The 20,844-nt window shown below is 31.4% G+C and overlaps 5 protein-coding genes across 5 annotated transcripts; 3 read left to right on the top strand and 2 right to left on the bottom strand.

Annotated features, from left to right (window-relative positions):
• Positions 1-7,272: 7,272 nt before the first annotated feature.
• On the top strand, positions 7,273-8,321 carry Ndufb2 (NADH dehydrogenase (ubiquinone) 1 beta subcomplex, 2, 8kDa). Its single transcript, XM_072021362.1, has 3 exons — positions 7,273-7,460; positions 7,715-7,835; positions 8,033-8,321. Exons 1-3 carry the CDS (start codon positions 7,366-7,368, stop codon positions 8,099-8,101), a joined length of 285 nt encoding a protein of 94 aa, XP_071877463.1. The 5' UTR covers positions 7,273-7,365; the 3' UTR covers positions 8,102-8,321.
• LOC139996810 (aldehyde dehydrogenase 1A1) lies at positions 7,918-10,861 on the bottom strand. Its single transcript, XM_072021318.1, has 11 exons — positions 10,738-10,861; positions 10,433-10,537; positions 10,228-10,329; positions 9,972-10,137; positions 9,598-9,902; positions 9,423-9,525; positions 9,045-9,343; positions 8,764-8,972; positions 8,599-8,673; positions 8,470-8,531; positions 7,918-8,120 (listed from the first exon to the last, which is right to left on the bottom strand). The coding sequence occupies exons 1-11, from the start codon at positions 10,771-10,773 to the stop codon at positions 8,098-8,100; spliced, it is 1,485 nt and encodes a 494-aa protein (XP_071877419.1). The 5' UTR covers positions 10,774-10,861; the 3' UTR covers positions 7,918-8,097.
• Positions 10,862-11,550: 689 nt separating this feature from the next.
• Tektin-a (Tektin A) lies at positions 11,551-13,871 on the top strand. The gene is made up of 7 exons (XM_072021322.1): positions 11,551-11,717; positions 11,852-12,123; positions 12,203-12,512; positions 12,606-12,820; positions 12,913-13,135; positions 13,193-13,347; positions 13,486-13,871. Exons 1-7 carry the CDS (start codon positions 11,670-11,672, stop codon positions 13,682-13,684), a joined length of 1,422 nt encoding a protein of 473 aa, XP_071877423.1. The 5' UTR covers positions 11,551-11,669; the 3' UTR covers positions 13,685-13,871.
• Positions 13,743-15,908, bottom strand: Prtp (thioredoxin domain-containing protein pretaporter). Its single transcript, XM_072021328.1, has 5 exons — positions 15,459-15,908; positions 15,174-15,320; positions 14,962-15,070; positions 14,582-14,872; positions 13,743-14,470 (listed from the first exon to the last, which is right to left on the bottom strand). The coding sequence occupies exons 1-5, from the start codon at positions 15,638-15,640 to the stop codon at positions 14,009-14,011; spliced, it is 1,191 nt and encodes a 396-aa protein (XP_071877429.1). The 5' UTR covers positions 15,641-15,908; the 3' UTR covers positions 13,743-14,008.
• A 332-nt stretch (positions 15,909-16,240) lies between these two features.
• LOC139996808 (leucine-rich repeat-containing protein 40) lies at positions 16,241-20,028 on the top strand. The gene is made up of 10 exons (XM_072021316.1): positions 16,241-16,565; positions 17,252-17,445; positions 17,521-17,724; positions 17,803-17,926; positions 18,091-18,260; positions 18,504-18,646; positions 18,721-18,921; positions 19,004-19,336; positions 19,503-19,688; positions 19,761-20,028. The coding sequence occupies exons 1-10, from the start codon at positions 16,418-16,420 to the stop codon at positions 19,864-19,866; spliced, it is 1,809 nt and encodes a 602-aa protein (XP_071877417.1). The 5' UTR covers positions 16,241-16,417; the 3' UTR covers positions 19,867-20,028.
• The last annotated feature ends 816 nt before the right edge of the window (positions 20,029-20,844 follow it).

Genomic DNA, 20,844 nt, shown 5'->3' with positions numbered 1-20,844 from the left:
GGGCAGACTATACGTATCTTCAAAGGATTCTAAAGCATTCTATAACAGGTTACTATTGCCTTTTTTAAACGATGGTAACGTAGGTAGCACGCGTCCTACGTGTCTGCCCTCTTGCAACGATCCTCCCAAACTTCTGTTCCACGGAACGAACAGTCGATAATATAGATTTCTAATACCTTTCGCAAACTACACGTGTATTTTCTACATTATGGTACGTATTTTCACGATTAGGGCAAATAAAATGAGTAAAAATATAGAGCATAGATATAGACCTAGCGTGTATATTTATGCTACGTGAATTAAAATATAACCAATGAAAAAAATTGGAGATTTTTTCATCTACTTCGAAATATCCTCGCACATTGTACACCATGTAACGTTATACATCAGATAGGCGTATCTAATATATTTGATCATACAAGGAATTTTGTATTACCTTAATTTATGTTAAAATATGTTACAACTTTCAACGGTGTTCAGAAATGAAAAATTCCTGCCAGTGTAAATACCAAATGCTTTTTAAGTTATCAAGTATAAAGGGAATCGAGTTAAATTTTAATAAATAAATTACAATGTTAGACAAGAAAGCTTTCTCGACGACAAAGTTACATCGAGTATCGAGCTCTTAGAACGCGCTGTATGGACTTCTTAAAAAAAAAAGCTGTAACGTTCTCTAAGGGTTGCCGGTTATTACCACTCATAAAATGTTACGAACCGAAAATATCAAGTCCATTCGAATATGTTAGTACGCGCAAGCTTTCTCGCTTCTTCTCAGCTCGTCCAGAAAACGTGCAGTTTTCTTAACTCTGTGTTCGTTGCAATTATTTACATATATTGCAATTTAGACACAGGATACGCTGAGATCCATTCCGTTCGAGAGAAACGTTTCAAAATCAAAGGATCGCCGGTATTTCTCGGTCCCTGAAAAGATAAAATTCATGAAATTGATGTTACTGGAACAAAGAGATCGAGCTACTAAAACCGATGGCGCGAGATTTGAGAAATTCGATAAAATGCCGTGACACGATGAAACATTTCCTTATCTGCAAAATATTCTTATTCCTTTCGCGACGCAACCACGTTCCGTGCAAAGGCCTTGCACAAATAATACGAGGAAAATTTATAAATAACGATAACAGCCCCTCGACCAACAAAATGCGAGAAACGATGTAAACTAATCTCCATTGGTGTTACGTTTACGATCTTCTTGCGGGTTTTGTCGAATACGCTGGGATCCCACTAGATTTACGAAGCGATGATTGATGACCGGCTGGACAACCATATTCTTAGACGAGTGAAAGTAATTGCTTTGGCAACATCTCTAAACTTGATTACCATAGTCGCGAGCCGTTAAAGTGCGAAAAAAATACAATGACAAGAGTTGCTCCACGCGCTTTAAATCTGCAACGAACATATTTGTACACGGTTATATAGATGCTACGGAAAAATTACTACTATTCTATCCTTGAAATATAGCTCGTTTTCGCAAAATAATTTCCTGTATCTTCGCGTTATCTTAAATTTATTCAAAAGACGAAGAAAGAAAAATACGCGAAGCTAATGAATAAAAATAAGGAATAGAGGTCACGTGCTCTAATAAAACGTTTTGCACACGAGACATTGGAAGATAGTTATCGCGGAGAAAATACAATCGCGAAATACCGTAGCTTATAAACTTGCTTGGAGAACGTCCATTTGCCATTCCAATCGACGAACAGTACGATAAAACGCGCGATTGATGTTTCGAAAGAAAGGCGAATGTTGCTGTTATCGGTCCTCCGGATGGATCGGTCGAACCAACTGACGATTCAGCAGCTGTTACCACATCGGTAGCGTACAGAGACGACGGTTGCCACCCCGACGCTTTTAGGGGAGACATATTGGCGGACGTTACTGCTCGAGAAGAAACGCGTTCCGCGATCGTTTCCAAGGAAACAGAAGATATTAACGTGTAAAGAGGACCGTTATAAACTACACGCTCCCGTCCAACATCTTCTCCTTGATCCTCGCAAAGTCCCTGCCCTCGCATTTTTCTTCATTTTCGTTCCAACTGTACGTTACATGGAGGACACAGCGCGTCATTTGGACAAGTACCAGTTGGTTAATCGCTCAACAAGTTGACCGAGTTCGACGTCGAGCGTTACGAATTTTTGTATCAAACGTTTTTTATCTCGTTGATAACGGTCGCCTATTGCAACGTACACGCTATGATTATTTATCGTTCTTGTCAACCATAATTCAACTTTGAAAACTTTTTTTCCTCTCTATCTTTTTAACTTTCCTTCGTCGTGTACATTAAAAGTGACTTGGTTTTTAGCAACTTGATCCTGATGCAATATTTACTTCGCATTTCGATCGTGCGCTCGGGTAGAACATCTTTTAATAAAAATTCTCAAACTCCGTACGATCGTCCAATTTTCCGTACAAGTGGAAGAATTATAAATTTCTTCCACGTTTTTCGGATATTCTTACACGCTTCAACTGCGTTCAGTTCCAGCTGCACCTCTTCTTTCAATCGGAAGTTTTCAGGGTAACCGTCATATAGGTGCAATAAAAACATAACTCCGACGGTCCATTCATCTAAATCCTTTGGTGGAAGGAATTCCACGTCGCGATACTCTACCTGTACCTCAAAGAGTGCATCTCCGTATTATATTTTACAATTTTAGCTACGGCTTCGTCTCAGCCCCGTTTTATTATCTTTTTTATCTTTTTTTCAGGCTTCGTTTTCCTCTTCGATTCTCCTCGGTACCAGTTTGCTTCGATTCTGCGGTTGAGTTGGACGCGCCTTGCGTAAAGTTTGCTACGCCCAAAACACCAAATGTACTCACAATTTTTTTTTTTTTTTTTTCGTTTAGTATTTATCGTGTGTGATTAGTGAAATCTTATTCGCGACGATCTTCTTCGATTCGAACGGCGATGTCAGGGAAATAAATAAATCAACCTGTAGAGAAGTTTGTTCGAACAACCAAGTGAGAAACAATTGCATACGTTCCACGACACAAGGTCAACGTTTAAAACGTTCTTAAAACATAAGTTGGGCGAGTTAAACATTTTTAGATCGCTTTAACGAGAATAGGAAATGCAACGTGACAAGGTGATTTCCTTCTTACTTTTAATTACGTTTATCCGAAAATTCCTTGGAGAAGAATCCTCGTAAGTAGATACATCGCCATTTCCAAGCAGCCTGGAATTATCGAATTTTTCATAGGGTTTTCCATCTCTCACGCCCCTGGACCAACATGGCTGCTCGTGTATCCATGGTAACACCCTTTAGCTTTTGATATAATTCTCGTGAAACGCTCACGCTGGGAATAGAAGGGGCGGTACGAAAAGAGGGTGAAACTATCGCGAAGGGTGTGCTCGAGATAACGTGGCCGACTGACGTAACGCAAAATGCTTTCTCCTCGGCGTCGACCATTAAAAGCCCGATCGCGTGTATTTATTAATTTATTTGCAATTCAATGAGACGGATAATCGAAGAAACGATATTGAAACGCGACGTCTAAGACCATATGGAAACGAACGGTAAGATTACAAGCGTGAAAATTCGTCGGAAAAGGAGATATCGTCAGACGGATAGGTGCAGTGGTGTAGACGTTTTAAATTAATTTTTAAAGTTTTCGGACGAAAAGGGAATTTATTTATGCGTATAGATTACTCGGTATATCTACGACCCACGAGCTTCCTGCTGGTAACCCTTGACATAGTATTTTTCTTCTCAGACGTGAAAAAAATGAAACGGAGTTGACGGTCTTTTTCTTTCATTACGATCTATATATAGTATATATAAAGAATGAAAAGTTACGATATTATAAAAAGTTGCGCCACCATGTATATAATTTAGAGCAAGTTAGATAATTTAGTACTTCTCGTACTGATCTACGATCTCTTAAATTATCCTTTGTAATGGATTTCGCGTTGAATCGTTCTCTACAGGGAGAATACCCATCGATCCGTTTAATCATTTTCTAACAACGTTCTCCAAACAAGCAAAAAGTAGCTCCCGTATAATAAGCGTCGGGACGAGTACGATTAAAGTCTATCCATACTTTTCCCTTGCTAAATAGACTATCCGACAAATGGGTGGCCAGAACGAACATCGTTTCCTCCGCGTGGAGCGCGACGGATAACGGAAGAACATTTCGCGTAGCCAGGAATTTGCAATTGAACCGAGTTTATTGGACGATAAAGGAAAAACAGCAAACGGTGCGTTTTTCAAATGATAAAAGCTGCCGGGTGGCTAGATAAAAATCCTCCGAGTGGTATCGTAAAACGTACCGCGAGCCCCTCAACGGATCATCAATAAATTCCGGTCTCTCGAGAACGCCTGTAAACACCAGTCTACCATTGCGATAGTAAAATTATAAATCGACAATCAGGATGCGGTATCACGTCATGCATGCACGAGCGCGTAATAATTCGACTTCGATCTCGACATAAGATTTCGTTCCACAAAAACGAAGAACATTTGGTTCGCGTTTACAAGAGGACTCTATGGTCGCGTTGTATTTAGAAATTTATCTTATTCCTCTCATTTATCGGTTTCTTAACGAATACTCTTTCACGATCGTATCTTTAGTTCAACTTTCCCAGCGTATCGCTACTGTTTATATTTCATATTTAATATTTAATTTAACGTTTATATTTAACGTTTAATCGCTACGTATTATCTACTACTACCGCTTTGCGCGAGTAAATTTATTTGCACATACGCAGCTCTAAATCATAATAGATATACGTAATATGTCGGTTATAATTCAAAACACGATTGTCCTCGCGAATATGTCGCATTAATTCGCCATGAGAGTGAGAAATATTTGGTTTACGCTAGTAGAAAATGAAAAGTATAGGTAACCCGTTAAGTTCTCGCAAATTACCATTTTTTTATTCTAATATAATCATAATTCATTTAAAATATACGTACGTAGACATATTTTATACACGATCACTGTAACGAATCCAGGTATAATACTTGGGAGATCACGTTTTGTCGAGGAAAGATATTGGTCGGAAGCCGCTATAAAACTTTTATTAGGGCACACGTTGGGGAGAAGTTACGATAGGAGGACCAATGACGTGTATTCCTTCAGGGGTTGCTACCGTGAACCAGATGGTTAATCGCAAATCGTAAACCCCGCGATAGACCAATGAGAGTCAGCTTGCTCGCGACTCAACTGCGAGACTACCCTCGCTTTTCGAAGCCCGCTCGTTTCACCCGTAATGGCGAGTATCTCGCAGCTGATATGTTTGAACGACTTTCATCAGTTGTTAAGTAGCCTTAAATTAATCTCGTAAAAAAAAAAATACTTACGAAGAAAGACAGTCGAAGTTCGTTACATAGGAGAATAAAAAATTTAATTTTGACGAATAAAGTTACTCGGAATGGTTCGAAAACCAAAGAAGGGTAACAATATTCCAATTTATCTCCGTGTATCGTTGTTGGTAATCTCGCACGATATTCGCTAAATTTTTATTAATGATTTAAATGGTTCGAGTTTCTATTTATCTATATCTAAGGATCTAAATATGATAAGGAAATGGATAATATATGAGATATTAGTCTTAATCCATCGATCTTGCGACGGTTCCTGAAACAAATTAAAAATACAGAAAAATTAATGACGTTGTATAAAGTGCAATTCAATTTTCAGTAAGGGAGGCACAAATATTGCTTTGCAACTTACCTTAAATCATAGAATTCTATATACGAACCTTTATCTTGCGTACTTGACATGTAAGTACTAAATAACCAGAAGTGGGTAAAATTTGTACTTCCTACAAATCTGTAACATATTTATTTATAGTATTAGTACATAAACAAAAAAAAAACGGCAGGAAATGAGAGGAAGAAATATTACGCGCAAAGGAAATATCGCTTTATCAAGACCTTGAGTTATCAAGAATTTGATTTTGATTAAATTGAAATGCCAAGATGAAAAAAGAACAGATTACCACATGATTTGTTTCTTAACGACCAAATGACTTTATAACAAACGATATCTATTACAAAAAGCTTGTAATAACTACGTTTATTCTATTTTTAAATTAAGTCTACAACAACGAACATTCGCTGTTATCGACTTTAGAAAGATGAACTGAATTCTTATTTATGTCTTTCAAATACATTAATAGCGTCCAAAATATTATACTATTAAAAAATAGCATCTTACTATAGTATCCGGACTGCAAAATATTCGACTAAAATAACATTTCCTACGATTTTGTAGGATCGCTGAAGCCAAACATGAGCGTCGTTTTTCACGGAAAAGTTTCGGTCAACCTGTTGTTGTGTGACGTCCTCGCGAATTTTGACGAGACATTTTTTAAATTTGATAATCTTAACTCGCTGTATGGTTTACACTCTACATGGATTTGAATCGTGAGTATTGGATTAGATTTGAGTTATTTTTTAATGTCCGGTCACTGTGAGGCGACCAGTTACGCAGATTCCTAAAGTTAAGACCTTGTTTATAAGGACGAATTTTAAAAGTCGTACAATTCCGCGAAAAATCTTCCGAAAATACGTTCGAGAAGAGAAACTGAGACCTAAAATTGTGCAGTCTGGATGTTATAGTAAATCTAAATATTTTAGCAAATTAAAATCTTCTAACCAGCTAACTGCGTTCGACGTGTATCAATCCGAAACTTTATTTCGATGCGATTGACGTGTATACTCGTCGCGTAAAATAAAAAGTTATCATTTATTATAAAAACTCAAAATTTTAGTAAAAAAATAGTGTAAATGACATTTAATGATATATTTCCTTTATACTTCCAGTAAAAGTATTATGTATTTTATAAAAAAAAGTTTGAAAAAAGAGTTTATTGCTTTTTATAAATTGAGTTGATTATTTTCCCCAATGCATCCACCTATTCCCCGAATTGTTTTGTGTAGTTTCTTATTTTTTGGCAATTTTTAAGTTTTTAATAACAATACCTTTTTTCAACAATGAGTAGTTAATTTTTTATCGAATAAAGATGTAATCCTCCCTTGTTTTGCTTTACCTTTCTCATAAAATTTATAATACGAGCATTTACCCTGCGGTCGACGTGTATACTCGTCGTTGCTTGATTTTATCTACACACCCCGTAAAGGATTTTTGAAACTCAACTCCGCAGTTAACTGATTAATCACAAAATTAAAACATTTTTATGCAAAAAGTATAAAAATACCGTTTTTTACAATTTTACAAAGAAGTAATTTATATGTAGTAGGTGAGTATACATATATACATATGTATGTGGTAGAAATATTATTTAATCTTACATGGTTGTATCAGTTAGTTTCTTAGCATCCCCAGTAGGAATCGTGTTACCGTGAACAAGAATCAAAGTCATTGATTGAAATTATAACAACTACAAATGTTGCTGTCGCGTGGTCTATCAACTTTGAAAAACATATATGAATTAAATGGAAGAAAACAGACTAGAGTGAATTTAGAACAGATTCGTAAATGGTAAATATATTATATAACCTCAATTTGAAACGAGGTTAGATTTGTGCACTTTTGTATTTACCAGAAAATTTTTAATATTTATAATATATTCAGAAATATAGAAATTATTCACATGCACATATAATAATATGTTGTACATATAATTCATATGTAATAAATATGTATAATATATCCTATCTGAAGCGCATCTAAGAACTCATTGTAAATTCATTGTCTCAAAGAAGTAATTGATTTAAATTATAAAATATTATTAGTTGGGCCTATCGTACGGTGACTGAACCTAAAACATCATGGGTAATAACGGCTCATTGCGTTGGTGGAGTAGTATGGTGGTGGGTCTTTTGGAACGCGTGGCATGATTACGATCATATTACTGTAAGTAATATAATTATCGTTAGCATACTTTATTTGAAAAGCTATTTTACAATAAATAGTATTTTTTTAAATACAAGATACATAAATGAATAAGTTTCTGTATTTAATATATTTTACTGCATTTTATACTATATAATGCACACACATACATTTTGTACTTTATGTTAAATATTCAATTTATATTCTTGTATATTTAGGGTCACTTCCCTGATATACGTCCAATAGAGTGGTCTGACGAAGAATTGGGAATTCCACCAGATGATTAGATAGTCAAACAGATTTTTTCTGTACTAAAAATATTAAAACTTTGACAGTATGCGTCAATGATTTTGTTGTATTTAAATATTAGATTACTACTATGTTAGAACTTGTATATAATAATATATTAAATATATTATTTGTACATGGCATATTGATAGAGAGAAAGTCTGTCTGTAATATGTTTTTAATAAAGATATCATTTGAATCGTATGGTTAAAAGTTTAATTGTTTATTCATTGTTATTTTATTAACAATTAGTTCATTGATAATTCCTATATATGTTTACATACATTTGTAAATGAACTTTGAAAATATAGATTTATATAAACTTCAACGATACGTAATAAAATATATACATAATATTTTTAATTACGTTTTGGCACTTTAATAGATACTGTCTTAGTCTCAAGATACTCTTTTAACCCTTCTGCACCACTAAAATATAAAGGTAACAATGTATATTTTGTTTCAAAGTCTTTTGATTAAATACTGACAAACTTACAGCTCACGACCTATTCCCGACTGTTTGAATCCTCCAAACGGAGTTTGAGGTGTGATAGCATCGTAACAATTTACCCTATTCAACGATAGTTTTTTTTAAGTAAAGTTCCATTAAGCTCTGTCAAACATATATATAACGAATACAGAATTGCTATGAAATCTTTACCAAACACTTCCAGCTTGTACTGCTTGTGCAAACGTCAAAGCTTTATCGATATCTTTACTAAGAACACCAGCAGCAAGGCCATAATTTGTATTGTTTGCACGTTCGATAACTTCATCCATTGTTTCAAATTTTAAAATAGATTGAACAGGTCCAAATATTTCTTCTTTTGCAATTCTCATATTGTCAGTCACATTTGAAAAAACGGTAGGCTTAAATTAAAATTAACATGGTCGCACAAAACAAACAAATGATATAAAAAACATTCGCTTAAAAAATTATACCTTAATAAAATAACCAACATTGCCGTGACGTTCTCCACCAACTTCTAATACAGCTCCTTCTTCCTTTCCTGATTTAATTAAACCTAAAACTTTATCAAACATTTCTTGATCAATTTGCGGTCCCTGTTGAGTTTCAGCATCAAAAGGATCACCGACTTTTGTTTTTAACGCTAATTGTCTAGCGTAAGCAACAAATTGATCATAAATTTTAGTATGTACGAAAGTACGTGAACCGGCACAACAATTTTGTCCATGATTCGCAAATATTGCATTATAAGCAATTTCAGCTGCTTTCTCGACTAGAAGTTAATGTACATACTTATTAATTCTCTTATACTGTTATATGTTAATAATTTAATAAGTGTTTTATCAACATACTGTCAACATCATCAAAAATAACCAATGGACTTTTGCCACCTAGTTCGAGAGAAACACGTTTAAGATTACTCTTAGCAGAAGCTGCCATTATCAGACGACCAACCTATAAATCATATACCAAATGTTAATATAGCTTTGTGAATTAGTATAAAAATTAACGATGTATACAAGATACCTCTGTAGACCCAGTGAATGCAACTTTTTGAATTCCTGGATGTTCGGCAATAGCTGCACCAGCTGTTGGACCATAACCAGTAATAACATTTATAACACCAGGTGGAAATCCAGCCTCTTTAGCAAGTGCTGCAGCATAAAGGGCACTTAAAGGAGTTTGTTCGGCTGGCTTCAAAACAATAGTACATCCAGTAGCCAATGCTGGACCCCATTTCCATGCCAACATAAGAAAAGGATAATTCCAAGGGATAATTTGACCTACTACACCAATTGGTTCCTTGCGTGTAAGCGAAACAAGATTTCCATCTAAATAACAAATATTGTACATGAGCATTTATGAAACACAGCTCATTCACTTACAAATGTTAAACATACCTGCTGGAATAGTGTCTCCAAAAATCTTATCACACCATCCAGCATAATAACGAATTGTATCTATGCTGGCTTCTATATCAAAAACTGCATTTGAATATGTTTTTCCATTATCCAAGGCTTCAAGAGTGGCAATATATTCCAAATCTCTTGTAATAAGATCTGCAAACTATATACATCCAAATATTATAATTAAATATAAAAATTTTAACATAAAGATTATTAAAAATATTATTCAATTATAAAACAAATAATATACTTTGTTCATAAGTTTTCCACGAACAGATGGATCCATATTTCGCCAATCTGATCCTCTACTAAATGCCTGACATGCAGCTGCAACCGCCTTATCTACATCTGCCTATATTAAAGAAAGTAAATATTTAAATATTTAAGATAATCTAATATTTGATATAAAAAAATTTTCATAATATAATGAAGATTACAAAATTAAAGTATAATACCTTATCACCTTCAGAGATATCTGCAATAACAGTACCGTCTGCTGGATTTATAGTAGGAAATTTTTTACGACTCACTGAATCCATAAATTCATTATTTATAAATAACTGAAAATATGTGATATTAATGTTAATATAAGTTTTATTATTATTGTTCTTATTACTATTCTGGTGTCAACACCTATGATTATTTGTCAGAATATAAGATATGGACTATGTATGTATAATTTTTATAAGATATGACTAAAGGTTACGTGTTTCTTCTTATGAAAATTAATTTTTATATCTTCCACAGCTAAACAATTTACCTGAGTATATTTAATATCCGGTATTTTACGACTCATTTCTACAGATATATATCGTCAGACGTACTCAGCATTAATCACAGCACTGTGAGTAAATAATTCAACTTATCTGGAACAGAGCATTAAATACGGCTTCTTGTTTTTATCAAATATTATCTTGAAAATGAACCTCTTAACTTTATTCGAACTCAATGAACTCCATTACATATGTATTTAAAGATACAAAATACTTATCATAAAGGAAAACAATATTTTACAACAGACATGATTTATTGTTACATATTTTTGTTAAAACGTTTATCTATTGTCTTTTATGTAATAAATATTTATATTACTACATATATTATTTATATTGTGGTTTTTGAAATAAGAATTAATTAAATAGCGTAGCTATTTGAGATAAGGTTACATCTGTTCATACTTTTATCTTAAATAAATATGTACACACACATATTTATATGTGTACCTATATATATATTGATGCTCAAACGCACGCGATTACATTTTTAAAAGAAATATTTTCTGGTAATCTACAAGGTATAAAACTACATAATCTCATTATTTAAATTGATAAATCAACGTATTTAAAAGAATACTTCTTGTGCTTTATAACACATTTCATATTTCATAGAAATGATATTTATAATATAAATGTACAATGAACAATTATTCATTTATACAATATTTTCAATCATCTTTCAATAACTTTTACTAAAATCATTACCGAACTCATTTAATTACTCGACAAAAAGAATATTTCGTTGCTACGGATTATTAAATCAATAAATTTCGCACACTTCTCTATGGATATATTAACAGTATAGTTACTGTCTTACGAAAATCATTCGTAATAAAAAATTATATTTTGTATTTGTATTAATGCAATCCCGAGAGCTGTAGAAATTTATTAGTAATTTATTAGGAAAACATTTAACATGAATACTGAACAAGATTCAACTAAATTGGACGAAGTCCAGGATACGGTAAATTTTACTTTAAGATAACCACTCATGTAACTTTTATATTATTTACATGAATCGAGAGAAGTAATTAATTTTACTATTTTATTTCAAATGAGTTTCTGAGCACTTTTTCTAAAAAAAAAAAACTTATATAGCCTTGTCCAAGGATAGATTATACTAAAAAAAGCGACGGACCACCTCTTTATTTTCCTCAACCAGGAGATGAACTTCCGGCGCAACCAGAAGAACGAATGGAAGCGATTGGTCCATGGGCAACCGGTCGTGTAAATTTTACACCTCAAGATGGTTTAACGGGAGTTAGACCAGTTGTTGATCGATATTCCGTAACTAGCTTTGGAGCACCTCAATGGAGAGCTCATAATCAGAAATTTTTTAAACAGTCGGATGAAAAAATTCAAGAAGCACAGTATGTAAAGAAACCTGTACATTGATATGATATCTTGTAATTATTAGCTCAAATAATAATAAAAAGCATGATATTTTAGACTTGCTATAAATAATGCACAACGATGTGTCGAAAGATCGTATAAAGAAGCAGATAAGATACAGTTGAAATCGACAGATAATTTAAAATATCGTGCAAACGAAGTATATCGTTGGAAAACTGAATTAGAGCATTTAATACTTGATATCACGAAAGAGATAGAATTATTGGAAGCTGAACATCGACGAGTAAAGCATTCTTTGTCACTCCTTACAGTTCCAGAATCTATCGCTGGCGAATTCCTACAATTACGATCAAAACGACTAGAGTCTGACCTTATTAGAGATGAAGTAGAGGAAGAGCTTAGCAAAGTTAATATCGTTAATAGCATAGCAGATGTATAAAGAAAATGAATTTGTAGGAATAATATACGTATATTAGCAAATACATATTAATTGTTATAGGAGGTAGCACTTTGCTCAGAAATACGCGATTTACTTTGTAGAACTCGGGAACATATAGAAATGCAATTAATCGAATTAAAGGCTGCAAAAGTAAGAATGGAAATGGATTGGACTGATAAAACTGATGCTTATGACATTGATTCTCGCAATATACAATTGAAAAATGATTCTCCCATTATCTTGTGGAAACTTGGAGCTACAAGATTTTCAGCAGGGTATGTATCAGAATTAATGTTTTAATTTACAATTAGCATCAATTTGAATTAGATTTTGAAATACGTATAAATTATTAATTTCTTTTCGTTAGACAATCGACACCCTCGAGTTATGAACATTACACACGAGAAAGTTTAACTGATGCAGAAGCAGCCAAGCAGAGATCTGTAAATTTAAGATTTAATTTAGATTCTACATATAAGAATTCTATTAAAAATCTACGAGATCAAGCGACTCGCGTAGATCTGGTTTTAGGTCAAAAGATTAAACTTACTGAGGATATTCGTTTACAATTAGAAAAAGAACTACTTCGCGTAAGTTTAAATTCATTGCATAAAATTGCCGTATCGTAATGATAAGAATATTTTTAGTGTCTACACGAACTTGCAAATACTGAAAAATCTATAGAAGAGCTTCGTCATTCAACAAGAGGATTGGATTGCGTGATGAAAGTAGCGCAAACAAGATTAGCAAATAGGTTACAACGACGTAATGTAGAAAGTTGCCGTGATACTTCCCAATTTGCGTAAGTATCTTATCAATGAGCCATTATATATTATACTTGATAACTAAAGTTGAAATGTTAATCATTATAAGATATATAAATTTAACTTAATTGTAACTTTGCAAAAAACATATTTATCGTAAAATATGCTTCATTTAGTTTGGTGGAAGAAGTGAAGTTACTTAATGAACGCACATCAGCTATGTTAGCGGAATTAAAACGAGCCGAAGATACGCAGGCAGGTTTGGTAAAAGCGAGAAGTGATCTTGAACGAGAAATAATCGTAAAACGTAAAACACTGTACATAGATAAACAACGTGGGCAGATGTTACGCTCATTTTATCCTTCGACTATTTAATAATAAACTTTATATTTTGAGGTTTTAACTGGCTTGATAGGAACACAGCAAACACGAGTAATTTTATAAATATATTTTGGAAGTACACGATTAGTTCACGCAAAAATATGATAGTTCTGTAATATTTTTCTTTTAATATTTTATACAAAAATGAAATATATATGGCCTGGTTACCTTGGGGTTTTTATGTGATGCTTCTTACATTTATGTATAATTAAATTAAATGTCACACATTTATATATATATATATATATAAATATAAAATCAGTTTAAGTTAATGATATTGCTTTAAAATTAGATTAATTACAAGAAAAATATGTATAATCACAATTCGTCATGCGGCTGTATATAATTCAGTACAAATTCGGTAAGATCGCCTAAATTTCGAGCACCATTGTATTCAGAAACTTTAAGTCCGTCACGATATAAATACAAAGTTGGAAAACCATCTACTTCTTGTTCATTGCATAATTCTTTACTTACATCGAGAGTACAATCTACTTTTGCTATTTTCACATTGTCGTTTGTTAAGAATTTTTTTCCAAGATCTTTCCAAATAGGCGCTAAACGTTTACAATGCCCACACCAAGGTGCGAAAAACTTAACGAACGAAATGCCGTTTTCGACACCATGTTTAAAGCTTTCACCAGTTAAAGTGAGTACAGTATGAATTGTACTATCTAAATTTTCAGTCTCAATGTTAGCTTGGTCATTTCCTTTCTCAAGCATTTTTGATACATAAACTTTAAGCTCCTCATGAGTACGTTGCCCAGCATATTTATCCACCTATATATTCATACATACCAAGTATTATTGAAATTAATTTTTGAAAAGAAAAATTTAAATTTCTGCAAAAAAAAAAAAAAGAAAAAAGTAAAAAGGATACTTAAATTTTACCTTCTTTCCATCTTCAATCCAAAGCAATGTTGGATATCCTTTTATATCAAATTGTCCACAAACACTACGATGTTGTGTACAATCTACTTTAGAAATACTAACATAATTATCATTACGTAAACTATTAGCTAATTCTTCCCAGGTAGGAGCTAATTTTTGGCAGTGGCCACACCAAGGTGCATAGAATTTTACAAAATGATAGCCAGTAGATACATGCTTATCGAAAGTATCCTCTGTTAATTCCAATAAACCATTTACTGGTTCAGGAGGTGTTGGTGTCTCATCTTCACTCTAGTTCAGAAAATTTAAAAAAGCAATTGAATATTAAGATTGGATGTTATCATATATTATAATATAATATAAGTGCTTCTTATAATTACTTCCAAGGATATACCCAGCTGAACAGTAAGAAAAGATATTAAAGATGACAAATCCCTTGTACCTCTGAACTTAGTACCTTTGGCTTCTCCAGCTTTAAAAAATTTTAATCTGCAACATTAAAAACCCTAAGGTTTATTTTTTTTATAATTGTATACTTATATATTATATAATATCACAGATATTTTGTGGAATATATCTATATCACACATACGTAGGATAACCAGTAACAGCATGTTCTGTGCATAAACTATTATCTATAGTACAATCTACTTTAGCAATTTTTATATTCTTATCCTCTAAGTTTGACATTTTAGCTAATTGTTCCCATGTAGGTTCCAGTCTTTGACAGTGACCGCACCTAAAAAAAATAAATATTTTTTATTGTAAAGGCTACATAACACTGATATCAGTAATAATATTATTCCAATGAATTTATAAATATATAGAAAAAGATCTTTTTTTATTTAGAAAATAGAGTAAAAAATAAGATGCATACCAAGGAGCATAAAACATGATAAAATGATTTTTCTTCTGAATTTCTGTTGAAAAATTATCTTTAGTATATTGCATAGTAGTATGTATATGATCTTCTTGTTCACTGTTAACTTGACTCAGCATAAATATAAATAAAAGGATTTGCTTTTTTAACATAATAAAATTCGATGAATTCGCACTCATATTGATGAATAATTAATATTTTACTAAATGATTAAATATTTAAAAATAAATATGCTACTATCAGAGATAGTAAAAACAATAATTTAAAAAATGTTTAGCGTTGCATCACGTATACTTTTGAGATTATAGTTTCAAGACGATTTCACACTTTAAGCAATTCAGATTTTTATACTGCTTAAATAGTAGTACAGACTGATTTTCTGTTATTTAATAATTTTAACAATTATTTCGACTACGCATTAGCTTCCACACTCCCACACAAATGGATCGAAACCGCCGATTCCGCCCCCATATGATAATAATACCATCCTAGTGGCAACATTTTATCTTAAAATTCCTATAAATGCTTCTCTAGTACTGTGATTTAAAAATTTCCTTTACTACAATGGCTCTGTTACAATTCATTACAGGTGTCAGAAAGGAAATTTTCTCTCATCATTTCAGTCATTAATGATTATTCGTTTTTTGTGCAATGTTAAAATAGTTATTTATATTTTAGTACATAAGGAAGTTAAATTTCTATAGTACGAAATAATTAAACCAATGATTGTATTTATCTCTAATCTCTTTGTTATATCAAATAGAATAAACAATAGATACAAAAGATCGAATTTAGTAATAAGAAAAAAATTGTATTCGATATTGGCTATTTTGTCGCCATATATAATTATTATATGATTTACATGTCGTTGTCATACAAAGTGGGGGAACATTCATGATTAAGTCATCCCGTATCGAGGATATTAATGTGTAAACAATGTACGTGATAAGTACAATATGAGTGGTGTAAAGAAGAAAGCTAATCATTTAGCAGTGTTTAAAAAACGAACAAAAAATGACGATAATGCTGAACTGTCTGAAATTATTATTATATCCGCGAGAAAGAGTGGAAATTTAAACCTCTCATCGAGAGGACTATTTACGGGTATCCACATTATTTAAAAATTACATATATAAATGTTATTCGATATCATTCAGACGCTTGATATCTCGATGCAGTAGTCATATACTATAATGTGCATGTTTGTTCACACATCTGTATTACATTATAGTTTCTATAATTTATCATTTATATATTGTTTTTTTTATTTATTGTGATAGGAAATAAATTATACATTTGTTACATATACAAAATATCATTATCTTACAAAAATATTATGCATTTTATTCAATATATATATATATCATAAAGAAAGTATTACGTTAGTGATAAACGTATATTTATCAGCTTAATGCTTTTTAGTTGCAATTCACTTTTTAATTTCGTTACTGATAAACAATAAAAATTGTTCATTACATGTTTGGACCTCTTCTTATTTTTGCACCCATTTATATATGTAAAGCATGAAATCTGAATCATTAAATAAATGTTATATATATTATCTTTTCAATTTCAATTGTAGCCATGAAACTACTTGTTTATGTCGATTCATAGATAGCTTTGCATGTTAGATTGTGAATAATGCAATAGAACAAGCAATATTTACAGTATCATCATCAGATTATCATATACCTATCAAGGTAAGTTATTTTTCTAAAAGTGTCATATTTTATGTTTAATTGAAATCCATATTAGTTAAATTATGTTAAAACTAACAAAATCTATTATAGTACCTAATAGAGTGTGGAATATAAATGATTTAACTGAAGAAGAAATAAGGGATTTACATTTCGAGCTTGATTATGTACAAGAAACTGAAAGGTGGTGGGAGCAGGAACCTCTCCAGACATTGGACTTAAGTTGTAATACTATAAAGAAAATTGATCCACAAATAGAAAATTTAACAGAGTTAACTACATTATATGTAAATATAACAGTTTTATATATGAAGAAATTGCGTATATGTAAAACACTATGTAATAAACTTTAATCTTTACAGTTGCACAATAATCGGTTGGAAGATTTGCCTGCTGAAATAGGAAATTTAAAAAAATTAAACATACTAAATTTATCAAATAATAAATTAGAAAAATTTCCACATGAATTTTATAAGCTAAATGAATTACATGAATTAAATTTGAAAAATAATAGTATAAAGGAGCTGGATCCAGCAGTTGGAGACTTTGTAATGTTGACCTATCTGGTATATTATAATAACTTATTTATATATTTTTAAAACAAACTTGTATACTTGATCTTCTGAAATGTTGCACATGTTTAGGATTTATCATATAACAACTTGATTGAGTTACCAATTGGAATGGGATATTTAGTACGGCTAACTTCCTTGGACTTAGGTCATAATATGTTAAAGGAATTGCCACCTGATTTAACAAATATGAGAGGTATGATTTACAATAATGTGTCTATTTATATGATTTGTTTAATTTAATTTTTTTTATCATATGTTTAATGTATAATGTCAGTTTAAAAGAAAAACAGTTTCACACTGCTTCTTCCTGTATGACATAAAAATTTAATAAAAAGCACACATATTTTTTGAAAATAGCATTACAAAAGTTAAATGCAAGTTATAATCAGTTGGAAATGTTGCCACCTCTGGGTGAATTAAGGAAGGTAGAAACAGTGATGTTGCAATCAAACAAATTAACAACATTTCCTGATATATCTGGTTGTATACTATTAAGAGTACTACACTTGGCTGATAATAACATTACTGTACGTACTATTATATGCTGATCTAAGCATATATAGTGATTATTTATGGAGAAATAAATAGTTTATATACGCATTTCAGTTATATACATAGAGAAAATTCTTAATGCATTTAATATATCTATAAAAAGATATATTGTTTAATTTTTGATAAAATATTATAATAATTCATATTAATAACAACATTATATGTAATTAAATTGTATATATAAGAGACTTTTAATGTTTATTTTGCATAATTTATAGGAAATTGATATGTCTTGTTTAGAAGGTGTAGGACAATTAAAAACATTAACATTAGGAAATAATCAAATTGAAACAATACCAGAAGAAATAATAAAACTGGTGTACCTAGAAATTTTTGATTTATCACACAACAAACTAACTCTGTATGTTACTTTGTATACATTATTATTTTACTTTGATGAAATATTTTCGAAATAATATTTGTTGTGTTTTATAGAATACCAAAATACATTGGCCTACTGCCTAATTTAAAACAGTTTGTGATTGACGGAAATGATATACAGAATGTTAGAACCGATATAATACGATGCGGTACATCTCGAATTTTGAAACATATACGACAGGGTATTAAAAGTACAAATTTGGATGTGAAAGAGCACGTGGTAGCAGATACTAGCACAAATATTTATCCAGATAGGTATCTGATTTAATTAAATTAATATTTACTGTAGCGAGAACTATCGGTGGCAAATTATTTCTAGTTAATTTACTGTACTTAGGTATACAATGCAGAGTACAAAATTGCTCAGTTTGGCTGGACAAAATCTTACTGAACTACCTCAAGAAGTTCTTGAAAATGCATGCAAAGCCGATGTAGGTACAGTGGATTTAAGTAGGAATAAACTGTCTATCTTACCTGATAAATTATGCATAATTGAAAGAATTGCCGATTTAAAACTGACATCTAATCAACTAACACATATACCAGAATGGATTGGTGAAAAATATAAGTATCTACAGATTTTGGATTTAAGCAGAAATCTTTTACAATCACTTCCCATTAATCTTGGCTTGCTTAAATATTTACAAGAACTTAATATCTCATTTAACAGGTATTGTACGCTTGTATGCAGTATGGTAGTATGCACTATTTATACGTAATATGTAATAACGTATATTATATGAATTACGTTATTGCATTACAATTTTTGCTTTTACAATATATATTCACACATATGTAAGTCAAATCTCGTTAAAACTTATTGGTATATTATATAGGTATAAAGAAATACCAGAATCTGTTTATGCTATAAATTCTTTAGAGATATTAATAGCGAATGACAATTTAATTACCGATATTGATGTACCATCTTTTCAAAAATTGCAAAAACTTGCGACATTAAATCTTGCTAATAACAACATTGGATTCGTACCACCAGAACTAGGCACTTTGAAGAACTTAAGGTAAGTCGAAATAAATAAATCGTATTCATTAAATACGTATATGAATATTATATAACATCAAATTTTTTGTAGGAATCTATCTTTATCTGGAAATTGTTTTAAACAACCTAGACAGGCAATTTTAGCAAAGTCTACAGAAGAAATCCTAGCATATCTTAGAAACAGAATACCTCAGTGAAATTAATAAATTATTACAGAAAATTTGAACTAAAAGAAAAATACGAAGACAAGGATAAGGATACAAATGAACATGTGTCAACAAAGTTATATGCCAACTACATAATGTTATTGTAATGACAAATTCTTAGATAAATTATCTAAAATAAATTAATTGGTTTTATATTATGCATTATTTAATTTTCCTGCATAATAGAGAATAATATGTAATATTATTCAGTAATATGTATATTTTGAGCTTGTTTTATGGACAAAATATACAAAGATATACTTCAAAATGCATTCTGTGTTATAATCACAGACAAAATACATATAATTTACTTTCTTTTCATTTATCCCTTTTCCGTCTATAAGATATAATTAAAATTTTCTGGCCTAGAATATTACTTTATTTCCGACTAAAAATTATGATTTTTATGCTTTCTATCTATTAATCAATTTTATTTAATCAAATTAAACGACGACACGTACATTAAATCTCTAAACGCAGGTATCCACGTTTCAAATGCATAAATTTTGTTCATCCGAATTAATTAGCTTTAATTAATTAGCTTACGAGTGTTTACGTTTACTCATATTTCGGATTTGTTTTTTTTTTTTTTTGGTCATAATTTGTTTGTTTGGGACATAAATATGCTCATTACTGAAAATATATCCCTCTCAGAAATTTGACATTTGAAAATTCGTATTTCTGCACGTTTGACTTACTGGAAGGTTTCCCCATTTCTCGTTAACCAAAATTCACTGAGCAAACCGCGGCGGGGCGCGGGATGTCATTTTAGTGAAGAAAGTCGAAGTGATTAGACGTTTGTTTATGTTATCCCGCGACAGGCGTGTGGTAAGATATCATTGTTTCTATATTGTTCATAATTTTATAGTAATGAGTCTTTTCATAGCTATATATTGGCTTTATCGCCTTCGATATTGATGGTATTTATTTATCTTCTGATTTTACATAAAGTTCCCTATGGGGGTTATT

Source organism: Bombus fervidus, chromosome 19, assembly GCF_041682495.2.
Source record: "Bombus fervidus isolate BK054 chromosome 19, iyBomFerv1, whole genome shotgun sequence".
Classification (NCBI taxonomy): Eukaryota; Metazoa; Arthropoda; class Insecta; order Hymenoptera; family Apidae; genus Bombus; species Bombus fervidus.
This window is presented reverse-complemented; position numbering and strand designations above follow the sequence as displayed.

Bases quoted from the DNA above. Each gene is read 5' to 3' on its own strand.
- LOC139996810 (XM_072021318.1), bottom strand. From the start codon at position 10,773: ATGAGTCGTAAAATACCGGATATTAAATATACTCAG. The intron at 8,973-9,044 runs GTATAATTTTTT...TTTTAATTTAAG, and splicing joins ATGTTGGTTATTTTATTAAG to CCTACCGTTTTTTCAAATGT. The intron at 8,674-8,763 runs GTAAAGATTTCA...ATCGTTGAATAG, and splicing joins GTACAAGCTGGAAGTGTTTG to GGTAAATTGTTACGATGCTA.
- Ndufb2 (XM_072021362.1), top strand. From the start codon at position 7,366: ATGTTGCTGTCGCGTGGTCTATCAACTTTGAAAAACATATATGAATTA. The intron at 7,461-7,714 runs GTAAATATATTA...AAATATTATTAG, and splicing joins TTAGAACAGATTCGTAAATG to TTGGGCCTATCGTACGGTGA. The intron at 7,836-8,032 runs GTAAGTAATATA...TTGTATATTTAG, and splicing joins ATGATTACGATCATATTACT to GGTCACTTCCCTGATATACG.
- LOC139996808 (XM_072021316.1), top strand. From the start codon at position 16,418: ATGAGTGGTGTAAAGAAGAAAGCTAATCATTTAGCAGTGTTTAAAAAA. The intron at 17,927-18,090 runs GTATGATTTACA...TTTTGAAAATAG, and splicing joins TGATTTAACAAATATGAGAG to CATTACAAAAGTTAAATGCA. The intron at 19,689-19,760 runs GTAAGTCGAAAT...AATTTTTTGTAG, and splicing joins GGCACTTTGAAGAACTTAAG to GAATCTATCTTTATCTGGAA.
- Tektin-a (XM_072021322.1), top strand. From the start codon at position 11,670: ATGAATACTGAACAAGATTCAACTAAATTGGACGAAGTCCAGGATACG. The intron at 12,513-12,605 runs GTTAATATCGTT...TAATTGTTATAG, and splicing joins TAGAGGAAGAGCTTAGCAAA to GAGGTAGCACTTTGCTCAGA. The intron at 13,348-13,485 runs GTAAGTATCTTA...TGCTTCATTTAG, and splicing joins CGTGATACTTCCCAATTTGC to TTTGGTGGAAGAAGTGAAGT.
- Prtp (XM_072021328.1), bottom strand. From the start codon at position 15,640: ATGAGTGCGAATTCATCGAATTTTATTATGTTAAAAAAGCAAATCCTT. The intron at 15,071-15,173 runs GTATGTGTGATA...TTAATGTTGCAG, and splicing joins GCTGTTACTGGTTATCCTAC to ATTAAAATTTTTTAAAGCTG. The intron at 14,873-14,961 runs GTAATTATAAGA...TTTCTGAACTAG, and splicing joins AGCTGGGTATATCCTTGGAA to AGTGAAGATGAGACACCAAC.